General features: G+C 37.7%; 1 protein-coding gene across 1 annotated transcript in view; it reads left to right on the plus strand.

Annotated features, from left to right (window-relative positions):
- The window catches only part of SCGN (secretagogin, EF-hand calcium binding protein), a 49190-nt gene that overhangs the window by 27185 nt on the left and 3994 nt on the right, over positions 1–18011 (plus strand). The window contains exons 7-10 of the mRNA XM_008055064.2: positions 1555–1610; positions 9251–9296; positions 9549–9608; positions 11143–11211. Coding sequence (XP_008053255.1) covers positions 1555–1610; positions 9251–9296; positions 9549–9608; positions 11143–11211 — 231 coding nt within the window. The remainder of the gene's footprint in view (positions 1–1554; positions 1611–9250; positions 9297–9548; positions 9609–11142; positions 11212–18011) is intronic.

Below are 18011 nucleotides of genomic sequence, written 5' to 3' on the forward strand. Positions count from 1 at the left end.
ATGGGTAGAAGTACAATTTACCACATTGGTGTTTAGTTCTTCCCCAAGCCAATTTCGAGCAAAGGACATTTTCCCTTTTGAGTAAGCTTTCATAGTACGGGAATCGGGTCCCTGTCCTTCAAGATGAGTTATTGCTTGCTTAAAGCTCAAGCTAATCTAGCTTCCTCTCAAGATAGTATCTCTTGTATTGCTGGTGTAACAGTAAATAACCCATGGTTCATCTTCCAGCAAAGTCTTCTAGCTACCAGACTTTTTCTGAATACTGTACAGTATTTATGTTTAAGGAACATGATTGAACTTGTAATATGTCCAGATGTATAAAAATATAATCTGTGTTTTAATGTATTCTGGAATATACATTTTTGGTGCTGAAGTTAGGGCAAAATGGGCTTTCACATTCATTTTAAATATTAAAAATAAACTGTATTTGGAGAGGGAGGAAGAATGGGGGACTAATGTATTTTTGATGCAAAAATCTGTTGGATCTATTTCCAGATTATCTCACTGCTTCTCATTCCCTGTGCAGCCTCCTGATACAGATATGTTTAGAGATATTCTGCTGCATTAAAATGTGAAGTGACAAAAATCACTCACATTTCAACTCAGATGAGCAAATAAATGCATCTCCTCTATCTTGCCTAAACCAATCTGGTCTTCCCAATTTGTGGTTAATGCAGAAAATTTTTAACTTTTATTTCTATCTTGCTTAAAGCTTAGTCTGATCTAATACTGTAAAAAGCGGCTTTGGACAATACTATATCTTTCTATGAAAGAAAAGGCTCTTCTAAGGTACAACGGGTTATAAAGAAAAGAAAAGAAAAAATTAAAAAGAAAGTCTCAGTCTCAACTCCTTTTGTTTTCATGGAAAAATGAGATTTCTTCTATACTCTATAGGGAGTACTGTGTGACAATAGCCCTCCATGCTTTGCTATTGATATGCTATATATGGGTTATTAAACAATTTCAGAATGCTGTGACTCAAAGCGAGTACCCAAATTTCAAGCTTATAATCATTATAGAAATTATGTTTTGCTTGTCAGAAACTGTGGTAGTTTTACTGCTCTGCACCCAATAATTACACTTTTCCTCCCAGGTGTACTGCTCTGTCCCTTTGAAATTAGGTGTGCCAGGGACTTGCTTTGGATAATGAAATTTGAATCAGTCATTGATTTGCCATTCTCTTTTTCTGCCATGGCAATTAGGAATGTTGCTGGATGATAGTTGCCTTTTCACTCTGTGTCCTGGAGTGTAGACAACATGGAGTAGAGTTCCCAGCTAACCCTTGATTCTCATATAACATGAGCAAGAAATAAACCTGTGTTGTGTTAAGCTGCTGAGATTTATGAGATCCAGTTATTATTTCTCATCCCAACACAGAAGCTGGCATGCAGTTTCTTCTGTAGCAAATACTAATTTTCCTTCAGGCAGATGGTTGCTCAGCCAATTTAGGCAAATATGTAATCAGAAGGACAAAATACACAAGTGCCTTAATAACTCAAAAATGAATTCCTGATACAAGTATTTCTTATAATCATTTTCCCATCTGTGTTTCAGATGAGGATCTTTGACAAAAACAAAGATGGTCGGTTGGATCTCAATGATTTGGCAAGGTGAGTTACATCGAAATGATGTTAGAGATTCAGAAATGCCTTTTAAAGGTTTGATGACATTCTGTACTTTCTTTTGAAACTGGAGATCAGGTCTCACCTGGAGATCAAAAGAATAGGCACATCTTACCAAATAAACTACACTGGTTCTGAATCTTTTGGGAATAAAAAACCCCTTTGTGATAATAAAAGCTCTTGAAAAGCATAATACACCACATTTTTATAAAATCTTATGGATGGGTCATGGGCAGACTCTGCTCTCAAAGTCAGACATTCATCGACCCACATTAGGATCTTGTAACAAAAAAAAGTCCCGAATCCCATTCATTGCCTTTGAGAATGTTGAGCAGTTAGTTCAGGACACAGGACAACTGAACCAGACTTTAGCGGCACTATGGTTTTTGTGTGTTGGTGTATTCTCAGAGAGGCACCAAGTGCCTAGAGGCTAGAAATGGAGGAGGACAGGATAAGAGCAGAAGTACAGTGTCTGCACAAATGTTGTCTGTGAGTCTGGTATTGTGACATGGGATTGGTGTGTCAGCATATTTTGTCAAGGCCAGCAGACCTAAAACAACATGTGGTTGTTTACAAAAAAAGGAAAAAGAGATTCTGAGCAGATGGTCAGAGTTGCAATAATGGGATCCAGAATACATAGTTATAACATTTATGGGGGAGCAATTACAATACTGGGTGCCTGAAGGTCAGGCTGGATGACAGTTGTAAACTAAGCTGCAGTTAAAGGCTGAAGGGCAGTAGCAGGTATAGCTAGGAGAGAGGACATCCAAGAATTGAGTGCAGATAGTCATAAGAAGGTGCTAGTTTTGTCTCTTAGTGGATACTAACCTGAGTCCAGAATCAGCAAATTCTGCACCATCTCCTTTCTTGGAAGCTACTTCTGCCAGATTTTGAAGGATATCTGTGAAAGGAAGAATCTCTCCTCAGTAATAAGTAGGACATTGACCCCAAAACACTAGATGGTCTTCTATTTTTGCCTAACTGGCTACTTTCCCCAGACCTTTGTCCTAATTTTTGCCACTTGAATAAAGAAGAACCATTGAGAGACTAACCAAGGAGGGACAAAAATGTTTCTCCTATAGGCCTAGGGAAGAAGAGATCTTGGCCCCTAATCTTGTCTCTGCTCCCTGGATCCCACCTGGATCTCTTGGCCAGTCGTGGCAGGGTTCCTTTCATGTAGATATCAGAGAGCTGTGCAAGAGAGCCAATTCGGGGAAGAAAAAATCGTCCAAAAGATACATTCAAAAGATGGAAATCTAGGTGAATAAAAGAGTTTGCAATCTAATGGCTTTCTGCATCAAACACAGTCATCTACCTGGTACCCTGACTCAACTGTGCACATCTCAGAGGTAATGAGAATTAAGGAACCTTGGGCATTCTTGGAGGTTAGAGTGTGTGTATCAGTAAAGGGCCCAGAGCTGTTGCTCTGTGCCTTCTCAGTCCCAATACTCTTATTTACTACTGAAATAAAGTCCACAGACAATGTGGCCAACCTATGTACATAATATTAAAATAGCTAACATAATGCACGGACTACAACATATAAAGGAGAAATACAAACAAAGCAGTTAGAAATAAAGGAGCCGGGCTCGGTGGCTCAGCCTGTAATCCCGCGCCTTTGGGAGGCTGAGGTGAGTGGATTGCCTGAGCCCTCGGGTTTGAGACCCGCCTGGGCAGTGAGACCTCATCTCTACAATAAATCAAAAAATCAGCCGGGCGAAGTAGTGCGCGCCTGTAGTTCCAGCTACTCGGAAGGCTGAGGCGGAAGGATCGCCGGAGCCCAGCAGGTCGAGGCTGCGGTGGCCGGGAGCGGCCACTGCGCTCCAGTCTGGGCGACAGAGTGAGACTCCAACTCAAAAAAAAAAAAAAAGAAAGAAATAAAGGAATGTATATTTCAGTGTATAAGTCCTTGGATACAACCATAGTGAAGACATAATAAAATGATCAGATGCTTGTTATCTGTGTAGAATCACCATAAGCAGGGCAGCTCAGATACTGACTGATACAAGTGTGACCTTTTGGTAACCTATGTACAGGAGGTCAGATGCTATTGATGAACTTTATGAAATATTAATAATACATAAGTATTGATAGAGTTCCAAAAGTACATTCATCCCCTAATTAACACAATTCCATATACCATATGGGAAATTTTTCTAAGTGGTAAATTATGTATACCTTGCAAAAATATTGCGGTTTTTTATGTAGATAAGAATTCAGTTCCAGGATCAAATAATTATAAACAGTGTTTTACATTCATGATTGCCCCAGTGGACATTTGGAAGTCAAGTGAGACATGGGACAATTCTTCATTCTGTAGAAATTTCCACGCGATGTAAGGCATCTAATATTCTGGTCCTTGGTCCTATGTACAAAAGGCCAGTTGTGTTCCTCTATCACTGTGATTACTAAAACCCCTCTTCACACATTCAAACCCCCTGTAGAGGCAATATTGCTGTGGTCCTATCTACAGGGTAGGGACTATGCTTATCCTCTCTCTCTTTTTTTTTTTTGAGAGTTGGAGTCTCACTCTGTCCCCCAGGTTGGAGTGCAGTGGCATGCTCATAGCCACCCCAGCGTTGATCCACTGGACTCTGGCGATCCTTCCACCTCAGACTTACAAGTAGCCAGAACTACAGGCACGCGCCACCACACTCACCTAATTTTTTATTTATTGTAGAGATGAGGTCTTGCCAAGTTGCCTGGGCTGCTCTCAAACCCGTGGGCTCAAGCAGTCCACTCGTCTCAGCCTCCCAAAGTGCAGGGATTATAGGCTGAGACACTGAGCCCAGCCTGCTTTAATCTCTTGAATAACTTCTCACCTGGTGGAGTGCTATGTACATAGGAGGATTCAATGAGAAGTTGTGGGTTGAAGGAGTTCAGTTAGCGCTGAACAGAGATTCAAATGAGCAAGAAGTTAGTTCATTGTGTTGTTCCTTGGTATCCTGGTTCCAGAACCCCTTTGGATACCCAAATCCTCAGATTCTCTAGTCTCTCAGTTGACCCTTGAAGACCCCCAGATACAGAGGGCTGAGTTTATTTGAAATGGAATTTGAAAATGACAACTATGGTAGGTAGAGTAAAAACGTCCACATCCTAATACCCAGAACCTAATTTTATGTTACACGGTAAGGATGAATTAAAGTTGCAGATAGAATTAAGGTTGCTAGTCAATAGATCCTAAAATATCTAAAGCCGGGTATCGTGGCTCACACCTGTAATCCCAGCACTTTGGGAGGCAGAGGTGAGAGGATTGTCTGAATCCAGGGGTTTGAGACCAGCCTGGGATACTTGGTGAGATCTCGTCTCTACAATAAATCAAAAAAATTAGCTGGGTGTGGTGGTGTGCGCCTGTAGTTCCAGCTACTTGGAAGGCTGAGACAGAAGGATCACCTGAGCCCAGCAGGTCAAGGCTGCAGTAGCCGTGAGTGTGCCACTGCATTCCAGCCTGGGTGACAGAGTGAGACTCCAACTCAAAAAAAAAAAAAAAAAAATCTGGGTGGGCCTAAAGTAATATGGAAGAGGGAGACAGAAGGTCAGAGTCACAGAGAGATTTGAAAATGCGATGTTGCTGGCTTAGAAGTGAAAGAAGGGGCCATATGTGAAGAATGTAGGCAGTCTCTAGAAGCTGAAAAAAGCATGGGAAGTGATGTGTCCCTGGAGCCTTCAGAAGGAATGCTGTCCTGTCCACACCTTGACTTCTGCCCAGTGAGATCTGTTGTAGATGTCGACTTCCAGTGCTGTGAATTATTACAGTTGTTTTAAGTCACTAGTTATGGCCATTTGTCACAACAACAGTGGGAAACTGATACAACAAAAAGGTCTTAAAACATTTACATGTAGGAATTTTCCCTTAGTACTACTTTCCAGCTCTGAAATGCAGCCCTATTGCTCCACATAAAAGCATCTCCCAAGTGTATGTCCTCTGACTGGCAACACGGGATTTAGACTACCTGGTGTCAACAGATAGGAAGAACAGCATTCCTTGCAGACTCTCAGGATATTCTATCTTCTAATTGGCTCAAATTAATTCTCTCTACCCTGGGCATTCAGAGGAGCAACATTTTTCAAAACATATAGTTGTATTATATTTTTTCTACTTTTCTCTCTCTGTAACCATGATTATGAATACAACCATGAATCTAATACTTTAGTCTGTTGAAAACAATTGTATTCCATTAAAGTGTAATTATGACCATACAGAAAAGAACCAGAAATATATTTGCTTTCTAAAACAAAACAAGGTGACTTCAAAAATTGAGATAATTTACATACCATAAAATGTACCCTTTTGAAGAGTACACTTTAGTGTATTCATAAGGTTGTGTAATAATTACCACTGTCTGAGTCCAGAACATTTCATTATGCCAGAAGCACAGCCAGTACCCATTAGCAGTCACTTCCCTCTCCATTCTCCCACTAGCCCTGGCAACCACTAATCAACTTTCTGTCTCTGTTGGTTCACCTATTCTGAGCATTTCACATAAATGGAATCGTATAGTATGTGCCTTTTGTGTCTAGTTATTTTACTTAGCATACGTTTTTTCAAGATTCATCCACATTGTAACAGAATGTCATTCTTTTTTGTGTCTGAAACATATTCCATTGTATGTATGTATGATATTTTTTCCATTCATCAGTTTATATACATTTGGGTTGTTTTCACTTTTTAGATATTAGGATGTACCACTGAAAAACTTTGTACAAGTTTTTGTGTGAATATGTTTTTGATACTCTTGGCTATATATGTAAGAGTAGATTTTTGAGTCCTATGATAATTCTATGTTTAATTTTCCAAGGATCTGTGAAACTATTTTTCAAAGTGGCTATATCATTTTATATTTTCATCAACAATGTATGAGAGTTTCACTTTCTAATCAGCATGTATTATTGTTTGCATCCTTTGTATTGTAATAATCCTATTGGGTGTAAAATGGTATTTCTTTGTGGTTTTGATTTGTGTTGCCCTAATGACTAATTATTTTGAGGACATTTTTATGTGTTAACTGGTTATTTGTATATCTTCTTTGGAGAAATGTCCATTTAGATCCTTTCCCTATTTGAAAAAATTAGGTTATTTGTCTTTTTATTGTTGAGTTGGAAGTCCTAGACACTTATCAGATTTTTTGCTTATATAAGAAAAACTTTTTTTTTCCTTTCTGTGAGTTGTGTTTTCATTTTCCTCTGAAGCTCAAAAGTTTAAGATATGTATGAAGTCTAATTGATCTGATTCTTTTGGTTATTTGTGTTTTAGTTGTTGTATCTAGGAAGCCATTGCCAAAACCCAAGCTCATGAAGATTTATCCCTATATTTCTGTCTATGAGTTTTACAGTTTCTGTTTTCTATATTGGTCTTTGGTCCATTTCATATTAATTTTTTAAATATGACATAAGGTGGGAGTCTAATTTCATCCTTTAGTGTGGGATATCTACTCGTTCCAACACCATTTCTTGAAAAGACTATTTCTTACTTACTGAATGGTCTTGGCACCCTTGCCAAAATCCGTAATTTGTGAGTTTATTTCTGCATTCTCAATTCTATTCCATTCATTTACATGTCTGGTCTTATGCCAGTCTTGAGTCTGTAGATTTGTCAGCAAGTTTTGAAATAAAAAATGTGAGTCCTCCAACTTTGTTCTTTTTCAAGATTGTTTTGGTTATTCTGGGCCATGGGCATGTCCACATGAATGTTAGGATCAGATTGTCAATTTCTGCAAAGAAAAAAAAGCCAACTTAGATTCTGATGAGGATTGTTTTGAATCTGTAGATCAGTTTGGAGAGTATTATCATCTGAACGTCATTAAGTCTTTCAGTGTATGAACATCAGATGCCTTTCCATTTCTTAGATCTTCTTTAATTTATTTCAATATTTTATAGTTTTCAGTCTACAAGTCACACCTCTTTTGTTTAATTTACCAAGTACTTTATTCTTTTTAGTGCCATTATAAAGGGAATGATAATTTCAGCTATTTTGGGGGTTAGTCATCGCTAGTGTATGGAAATACAATTTAATTTTGTATACTGATCTTGTATCCTAACCTTGCAGGACTTATTAGCTTTAGCAGTTTTTTTTGTTGAATTCGCTAGAATTTTCTATATATAAGATAGTATCATTTAGTAGTTTCACTTCCTTCTTTTCATTCTGCTAATCTCTGCTTTTAATGGAATGCTTAATCTATGTACACTTAATGTAAATTCTGATAAAATAGAACTTATGTTTGCCATTTTGCTATTTGTTTTCTCTGTCTTATGTCTTTTTTGTTCCTCTATTCCTCCATTACTGCCTCCTTCATGTTAAATAGATATTTTCAAGCATACTATATTAATTCCCTTATTCTTTCTTTTACTGTTTTTTTTGAGTTTTTTGTTAGTGGTTCCATCTTAATTTGGAACAAATTTAATTTTGTATTAATAGAAACCGAATTTCAATATTACACCAAAACTTTACTTCTGTACATTTCAAATCCTTCCTTCCTTCCTTGTGTTGTTAAAATTACAATGTGCCCAACAATACATAATTTTAAGTATTGTTTTATGAAGTTGTGTTTTAAATCAGATAGCAAAAATAGTTACAAACAAAATACATTTATGCTGTCTTTTTGATTTGCTTATATAGTTACCTCTACTGGTGCTCTTTATTTTTTCATGTGGTTTTAAGTTACTGTCTAGTGTCCTTTCATTTCAGCCTGAAAGGCTTCCTTTAGTATTTCTTATGGAACATGTTTGTTGTTGATGATGGTTTTTATTGTTTATTTGTTTAGTGACTTTTCTGAACGAATTCTGTAAAGTCTGTGTTCTTTGGCAGGTATATCCACTGAAGCCTCTGCTCCGTTAGTTCAATGGTCAATTCATAATAGGACTGGAATTTTTTTTGAGTCGGCATCTCACTCTGTCTCCCAGGCTGGAGGGCAATGGCATGCTCATGGCCACAGTAGCCTCGACCTGCTGGGCTCAGGTTATCCTTCCGCCTCAGCCTTCCAAGTAGCTGGAACTACAGGCATGTGCCACCATGCCCGGCTAATTTTTCTTGATTTATTGTAGAGATGAGGTCTTGCCAAGTTGCCCAGGCTGGCCTCGAAACCGTGGTCTTAGGCAATCCTCTCACCTCAGCCTTCCAAAGTGCTGGAATTATAGCAGGAGTCACCATGGCCGGCCTATGAATTTTCTTAAATTCCTAGGACCAATAAGTCTCCCAGTCTTTGCTATTGGGCTCTGAATATGTGTTGGGGCAAGTTAACTGCCATGATATTTCATTGTTCTTGCCAAGATTCAGCTAATTTTCAGAATAAACACTCCCCAAATTTAACAGTATTTCAGAGTTCTGAAAAGGTTATTCTGGTTTTTCCAGTTTTTTTTTTTTTATTGCTTTTATGGTGGAGTGAATTTTCTGCCATTTTCTGATAAGATAAAATTTTAAAGTCTCTATATGGTTACTACTAATCCTTATGAATTTTTCCAATTCATTTTTTATTTGTGTTTGCAATGTAGGAATTCCTCTATTTCAAGCACCTATTCTGTTCTGCAGAATAATCTGAAAATTGCCTCTTCTTTTCACGCACCATAGCTATGAATTTGCTTATAACTGAGAGCTAATAGATCATTATGTGGATTTCTTTTTTTCTTTTTAGGATTCTGGCTCTTCAGGAGAACTTCCTTCTTCAATTTAAAATAGATGTAAGTAGTAACGTTTCTCTAGATGGGTTTATGCTATTCCTGTTGCTCTATGGGTTTGAGAAGGAGAGAAGAAAGGAAGGCATCTATTTGTTCTACCTTTTAACTTATTTAGAGACTGACAAGGCTCAGAGTGGAATCAAGGAATCTTAAGTGTCGTTGACTCAAAGTTTATAAATGTTGCCTAAACCCTGGGAAAACTGTCCAACTGAGGTTTCACATTGCTGGATTGACATTATATTTTTCCATATGCAGGCTTGTTCTACTGAAGAAAGGAAGAGGGACTTTGAGAAAATCTTTGCCCACTATGATGTTGTAAGTGTGCCTCTTTAAATTGTGCTGGGCATCTTTGGGTAGGTAGCTCTTATGTGGGGCCATCCTACCCACAGACCCTAAACTTACATGATGAATAGCAAATGCACATATGTATTGGTAGATCAGGATGCTCTTAGTTTCTCTATATAACTTCTGACAATAAGGTACAAATAGCCAAAGGAGTATTTATGGTTGAGAAAAAAATAAAATCATAGCTTTCTTTTGCTTTTGCTCGTTGGATCCAAACTAATAGTATTCTCCTTTGCATGGTGCTAAAAGCTTATTTATGATAGTACGTGCAAAACAAAAACAAAAAAAATGAAAAAATTCCCCCACATCCAACCAAAAGAAGTAGAGGCAAAGTTGTATTTATTTGGCATAAAAACTGTTTTTCTTGTAGGACCAATTACTTGATTTTTTTTTTTAAAGAGGGGAGAAAGCGATAATTCTAAAACACAAAGTATGGCAAAGAGATTGAATTACCTAAGGACATGGTAGGGTGATAGGTTGATGCAAGAAGGAAGAGATGCAGAAAGTTGGAAAGGGTCATAAGAGATGTCTCCCCGAAACTAATCAGATGGTATACCTATGCTTCATATTCTGAGCAGAAAGAGCATCACCTAGGAGGGGCAGCAAAGCATAGAGGTGGTTAAGCATATGACCTCTGTGACCAATTACCTAGGTTTGAATCAAGGCTCAGTAGCCATGTAACCTTGGACAGATTTCTTAACTTGCCTGTTTGTTTTTCTTACTTGTAAAATTGGGGTGATAAGGATAATAAAACCACCACCTCATGGGGTTGTTATGACAATGAAATAAATTGAGTTTTATAAAGCTTTTTACAAGAGTGCCTGTATATAGGTATTTGTCTAGGAATTTGATAAATACAATAAGGGAGTGGAACTTTAAAAATGATATGTTAAAGATCTAGGATTAAGAAAATGTGAGAAGAGTGGGTGAATTGTAATAAATGGAGCTTTAGAGACAAACTGAAATATTTTAATATGTATTGCATTTTGTAGACATTCGTGTTTACATGGGTTATAAAATGGGTAGAAAAAAATAAAGGGTCTTATGTACAGGCCAAATGACAATTCTAATATGTTTATTCGATGTAATCTCCATTGATTTAAAAATCTATATTTTAATAATCACCACATCATTGCCAAATTGCAAAATTAAAAACATCAACCTATTCTTCAAAAGGTCAATGGTTCAATGGACACTTATATGAACTGAAACAGTATCTGGGAAGCAAATAAAGTCAATATATGCCACGTTGATGCTATTTACAAGAGCTAAGGAACTCAAAACTAATTCTTCTCTTTTGGTTACATGGAGCTAGTTCCAATGAGTTATTTTAATTCTTGTGGAATATTCACGTTCTGCATGGAGAACATAAATTGGAACATGCCATTGCTAAATCTGTTTGCAGTCACACAAGAATACGGTTATAATCTATTGGCCTAATTTATTTTTTAACTTTTTAGCTTGAGAAAATGATACTTGGATTATTGGCTCTTTTATCTTTCAGAGTAAAACGGGAGCCCTAGAAGGCCCAGAAGTGGATGGGTTTGTCAAAGACATGATGGAGCTTGTCCAGGTGATTTCATGAGGGCATGTAGATTATTCTCATCATGAATTGAGACTGCTGTTTTGATTGATTCCATTGTTTATTTGTAGGAATCAGTAGAACCGAAAGTTAAGGTCAGAGAGAAACCTAGGGATGTAATCTAATAACCTTTTAACTTCTATGAAACCCAACAAATCTCCCTTGCTTTCTTAATGAAGTCATCATAGTTTTTTTTAAAACCATCATTTCAAGGTCACCTTTTTTACCAAAGAAGCAGTGTCACCGAATATCTTATTGTTCTATTTTTTGATTACTGAAAGTTATTTTCCCTCCTGGACTTGGTTATTAGAATAGAATTTTAATTTAATTTCATGTAAATCTAATCTTCAGGATTTTTTTTTTTTTTTACCGAGGGGCTTTTTTAACACCTAGCCTAAGATGGTTATTTACCTGTAAAGAAATTGCTCTGGTTGAAGCTGATGTAATTTAGATTATATTTGCATCACACAGCTGTTTTGTGTAGAGTAGAAAATGTTTACAAAAAGCAATCTCCCTTGAGATCCTAGTGAATTGTATTGATCGGCTGCATGATCCAGTCAAGCAGATAATTTCTAGCTCTTCCTTTTTCTATGGAACTGTGTAGACAATGAATTTAATAGTCTTGTGTCATTAGAGATTTTTTGAGGTTTGTTCAGGACACAATGATTGTGTCTTTCCCAGATGGCCACAGATTAGAGTAGCAATTATTAACTGTTTTTGGCATTCCAGACCTCTGAAAATCTGATTAAGACTATGGAGCCTTGAACAGAAAAATGATAGATAGTAATTTTTGCATAAATCTCCAGAAAGCTCACATACTATGACTGAGCAGGCATGGACAAGACACTTTCTGATGTCTAATCAGGGTGATTGAGATGTCTTCTGTGACTTCAGACTTTTGAACCCATCCCAGCTGGTCCCTTGGCTCTTCTTTTCTCCCTTTACTTGTTGCTCTTGGAGATTTCACAAGCATTGGCATAGCCAGAATATTTGATGGGCATTAGTTTGGTATTGCTTTTTTATGTTGATTGCTAAAGGAGAATCTCACTTTACTCATTATCTACTTAATGCCAGAATGGCTCCTGCAATAGAAACTGAGCAATTATCTATGAGATATTAAAGATGCACGGCAGAAGAACTTGCTAAATTGGAGTTTAATTTGGTTTTGATAGAATGAATGGAACTGTGAGCCTGGTTTTGAGAACTACCTGGCCTCCTCTGTGCAGTGGAGCCAGGGCCAATGACTGTCTGAGTGTAGATTCTGGGGGTTTAAGATCTTTGCAGACTCTTAGGCCAGGATCTGGCCTTCTGCTCCATCATGGCCTGCACATACAGCTCTACAGTAAGTATGGACACTCAGCCAGAGTGAGAAATCAGTTATTAACCAAACCAGTCTTCCTTCTTTGCTATCCCTTTTCTTTAATCTTATCTCAGACTTGTGGGAAACAAATTTTTCCTGGGTCTGAGGTGTTATTTGTTGCTGAAAAACTTTTCCAGCATCTCACATCTTTGCCAGGCTGTGGGAGGCAGCTGGGCAGGGCTGAGGGACTGAGCTCTGTTTGAATCAAAAGTCACTGGATACACAGACTTTGAAGCAGTGGCTTTCAGAGAGATTACCTTGCTGGTGGCAGCTGTTCCTCATCCTATTTTGTAATCACATTTTTGTTCTCTTCTTTTTTTTTTTTCCTTTGCTATGAAAATAATTGATTGGAAACTTTTTGCAAGTGAGTATAAAATGGTGAACAGTGCTTTTGGCTCTGATAAATCTGAGCTTTAACTCCAGATCAACCATTTAACTGTATGTCTGTGGGAAAATTACTCAACCTCTCTGACACATGTCTCTTCACCCATTAAATGGGCACAGTAACATCTACTTCCCAAAGTTGTGTGATAATTAGGAATAACGTCTATACCTAGCACCGTCCCTGAGACATAATATGATTTCCAAAAATAAAAAATCTTTGTTATTTTATTTGAACAAAGCTGCTATAATGTTTAGAGTACATTTCTGAGATTAGAAATAGTTAGCATTTCAAAGAGAATTTTATAAAAGAAATTAAAAGCTGAATGCATGGCCATGCCATTCTACTGGATAATCCTGTCAAAATAATACTGTAAAAGAAGTCAGTGCAAAAGAAAGCTTCTTAAAGATAAGAGTGATTATGTCAGATGGCAATTAACTTATGCATTTTAGAATTTATAGTTTTAAAATTTTTGCTTTCTTTTCTAATTATAAAATTATCTCTGCATATTGTAGAAAAATATTGAAAATAAAGCAAGTAAAAGTTAAGAAACTGATAAGAACTTAAACTAAGAATTCAGGTTCTAGACAGATGACCCTACGTTCTAGGCCTGGTTTTACCACTCACTGTCAATATGACCTTGGGAAAGTCATTTGGCATCCCCAAACCCTAATTTCCTCATCAGGAAGATAGGAATCATCACAGATTCCACCTCCATAAAGTTGTCATGATGATTATAAGAGCAAATCTGCATAGGGCAATTAATATGGTGGTACTTCATTAATTATTATCTACAATAAGATATTATTATTGAGAGTTCAATAAATATTAACTGCTGTACAAAGACTATATCACAAATTAATCTAGAAAGTGATATAACTTTCAATAACATTGTTTATTTCTACATGATTTTCTAAGAGAAAGCTCAGAGATCTATAACCTGTGGAATTTTGCTGGATTCCCTTTTCAAAATCATTTTAAAATCTGGACAATGTTAATACTTTCCAGTGATTCTGTCTTTCAGTTGACATTGAGTTTGGCAATGGTTTTCAAAGGCCAATAGGAGAGGATGGAAGCAAAATCCAAACCAACAACATAGTAGACAAGATATGTTCTTAGAGAAAATTAAAGAGAAGGGAAAATTAAAGAGACCATTCAAAGAGATTTGTTGGAAGCAGAGATCAGCTTTTTTTGTTGTTGTTGTTGTTTTTTGAGTTGGAGTTTCACTCCATCGCCCAGACTGGAGTGCAGTGGCTGGGATCCCGGCCACCGCAGCTTCAGCCCACTGGGCTCCTGCGATCCTTCCGCCTCAGCCTTCCAAGTAGCCGGAATTACAGGTGCGTGCTACTACGCCCGGCTGATTTTTGATTTATTGTAGAGATGAGGTCACGCTGCCCAGGCGGGTCTCGAACCCGCGGGCTCAGGCAATCCACTCACCTCAAACTCCCAACAGGCGCGGGATTACAGGCTGAGCCACCTAGTCCGGCTAGCTTTTTTCTTTAATGGACTTATATTACCTCCATGGGAAATTAGAAGATCCCCATACCTCGTTTCCTTCCCTCTCTGTTTCTGTGGAGCTGCTGGAACAGCAAAAATGCACCTCTCAGTGTAAGCTGAGTTTTGAGACAGAGCTAGTTCCTAAGGACTGAGTTAGACTGTGGTCAGTGATAGAAAAGCAATGTATTGGAGCTCCCAGATGATTTGTTGAGCTAAAAAAGTATGTGCACAGTAGTTTATTATTAATGTTCTCCTCTTAAGTTAGATATTTGAAGGTGTATGCCTTTATTGGATTTTTCTCAGTCTTTTAGTTTTCTTTAAAAATATTTACCATATAGTTGGTTAGAAGTAGTTAGGGGATGACCATTAGTTGAATGTGACATTTTTTGGCTTTATAAGCATAGGTCCTCTCCTATGACTTTTAAATTTTTTTTCATTTTATGAGTCTTGGGTAAAGTAAACAAACAAATGTCTGAGATTTATTTTAAAAACAACTATCAGAGCATGCAATGGGGTAAGAAGGGAGCTGGTCCAACTTCTAAGTTTATAGGGTCAGAGTCAGGGTTCTTGATGCTTACAGTAATAATCCTGAAGTAAGCTTATTTTATAGTTTTTTAATTCTTGGAAAATCATATAAAGTGCATATGTTGCATTGGTATGAATAAGATTATTTGCTTACCGAAACACCCCATTTCTCAAGCTTTGAAAAATGGTACCAAAGTCTGTTTTCTGTCTGTCTGACAAGATAGCAAGTCCCTGAGAGAACAGACACAATTTCTTTTTCACATACCAATTTATTGAGATACAATTGACACAAAAAGGCTACACATACTTAATGTATACAGTTTGATGTATCTGGAAATAAATATTCATTCATTAAGTCATCATTATGATCAATGCCATAAACTTTTCCATAATCTCTAAAAGTTTCTCCAGGTCCCTGCCTGCTTTTTAAAAAATTTGTTTTTCCTTTTGTGGTAAGGGCACTTACCATAATATCTACCCTTATAGCAAATTTTCAAGTATATGTACAATTATTTTTGCCCAATATATATATATTTTTTTGAGTTGGAGTCTCACTCTGTCGCCCAGACTGGAGTGCAGTGGCCGCTCCCGGCCACCGCAACCTCGACCTGCTGGGCTCTGGCGATCCTTTCTCCTCAGCCTTTCAAGTAGCCGGAATTACAGGAATGCGCTACCATGCCCGGCTGAGTTTTTGATTTATTGTAGAGATGAGGTCTCGCTGCCCAGGCGGGTCTCGAACCCGCGGGTTCAGGCAATCCACTCACCTCAGCCTCCCAAAGGCGCGGGATTACAGGCTGAGCCACCGAGCCCGGATAGCCCAATATTTTTTAAGAGCCTGTTGCTCAGTCAACACAGCATAAAAATCAACACGTGACTCTGGTTTAAGCTAGAAAATGGAAAGGCAAGAAATTCAAGATCTGGCAAGAAGAGGTAGAAACATGAACTGTAACACTGAAAACCAAATACATGGACCTCCAGAGATGACCCTATGTCTGCCTGGAGCTGATGAGAGTTCCTGCCCTCCAGGCTTCCTCAAAGTTCTCTCTTTTCTCTCAGAGACATCCCATCTACTCGTCTCTGTTCTATTGATAGGAAGAAGATTGGCAAGAAGGGACCATAACTAACCTAAAGAGTTGACTCTAACGCGTGCCTCTCCCAAGAACTAACCCTTAGCACAAATACTTCTTTTCACTTTTTAACTGTAAACTTGATATATACATCATAAAGATATTTGAAAATAGAGGAAAACACAGAAGTATAACATCTACACTAACAGATACACTATGAACTGACTTCTCTCCAGTATGTTTTGTATATAGTGGAGAGTATAGCAAACAATAGCCATTATCATAGTATATTATATATGATATATAGTATACGATATGTCATCGATTATAGAATAACAGTAATAGTTATTCAGTGACCATATACTATTTCACCTGTAGTTAGATCATAATTTACCTAAACATTCCCCTATTGCCAGTAGTTTAGATTGCTTCCCATGTCTGTGATTTAAAATAATACTGTAATGAATATCCTTGTGCCTAAATTGTTTTCTGTATTTGACCTGGTCCCAGGAATAGAATTACCAAGTCAAGGGACTTGCACACTTTACAATTCCTGGCACCAATTGTCAAATTTTAGCCAGCGTTTGAAGAAACAGCAGGTGTGCTTCCCTATTTTTTTCTTCAATGTACTTTACTCCAACCCAATTTTTCCTACCCTCACTACCCAGAAAGCCACTGATGATGACTTCATTTTTATCTAGATTTGTCTATGAAGGAAGATAGCACTCTGGTGTATATAGTATATATTTTGTCACTGTGATGTTGATGAGTTGATGTGCGGCACTCTCTTGGGTAATAAGCAACTTTTAAAAGAGAGGATGGATGGCAAGGAGAAGGTATTATAATCCCAAAGAGTGAACATCTAACAAAAGAATGTCATGTGCCATGGAAACTGGTGATGGGAAGACAAGTGGAAAACTAAGGAGGTTCTTCCTGGACCTTCTCAAATTACAGCAGAGGCCCCTAGTACAGCAAGGTCTAGGAGCCCTCCTACTATCTGAGCAAGCACTTCTATTTGTCTAGTAAAATTATCCTAAAGGAATGTCAATGGAATCCCTTATTTTCATTTTAAATAGCAATGCATATGATAATGAGGAGAAACAGTGAGCAGGTCTGGCCCTGGATGTAGGATTTATTATCATTATTTTTTGCAGTCAGGCAGAGGCTTGCTGGTAGAGACTTGGATTAATGTCTTAGCAATAATGTCTTACCTCTGCCTATCCCCTCAATGTTTTCAGATAGCAGTGTGGCCAATAAATAGCACTGTGGAACAAAGAACAGGTAATTTTGCATGCTTAGAGAATGAGGTTCTGGAAAATTAAATATTCTGATTAGTAAAGTAATCACAAATGGATTGCAGTAAAGTGCACTTGTCACTATGGAGACTATAATTTAGACCCTCTAGTGGTCACAACATGATGCAGTGTCTTGGAGTCCTGACGATGACTCTAGGACAGATATTTGAGGAGTGCTGACTAACAGAGGATTTGGACATTTGCTTCCAGCATTTTAAAAGAGTTGGAACATACAGGAAACATGACGAGAACATAAAGACTGCATTTGAGGACAATCACTAATTAATTTCATAGATACGATTGAGCAGCTACTATGGGCAAAGCACTGAGGAGAGGGGGCCAACCCCAGAGGTCCCACTATTGCTGAGATTAAAAGGGAGAGGATAAGAATTTTTAAATCAATTTTATCCCAGACTCACGATCACTTTCCTATGAGATGAATGAGAAAAAAATTATATTTGTACACAAAATGTTACAATATAGTGTAGTGGTAAAGAGATGTGCTCTGGTGCCTGCCCGCCTGAGTTTGTATCCTGGTTCTCATATGTGGCAGATGTATGAGAGTGGGCAGGCTAATAAACCTCCCTGTGCTTTAGTTTACTCATCTGTAAATCGGTGATGAAAGCAGATACAACATCGTATGTTTATTCTGAAGTTAATATGAA

This window comes from Carlito syrichta, unplaced genomic scaffold (genome assembly GCF_000164805.1).
Source record: "Carlito syrichta isolate Samal-C Ts95f unplaced genomic scaffold, Tarsius_syrichta-2.0.1 Scaffold301645, whole genome shotgun sequence".
Lineage (NCBI taxonomy): Eukaryota > Metazoa > Chordata > Mammalia > Primates > Tarsiidae > Carlito > Carlito syrichta.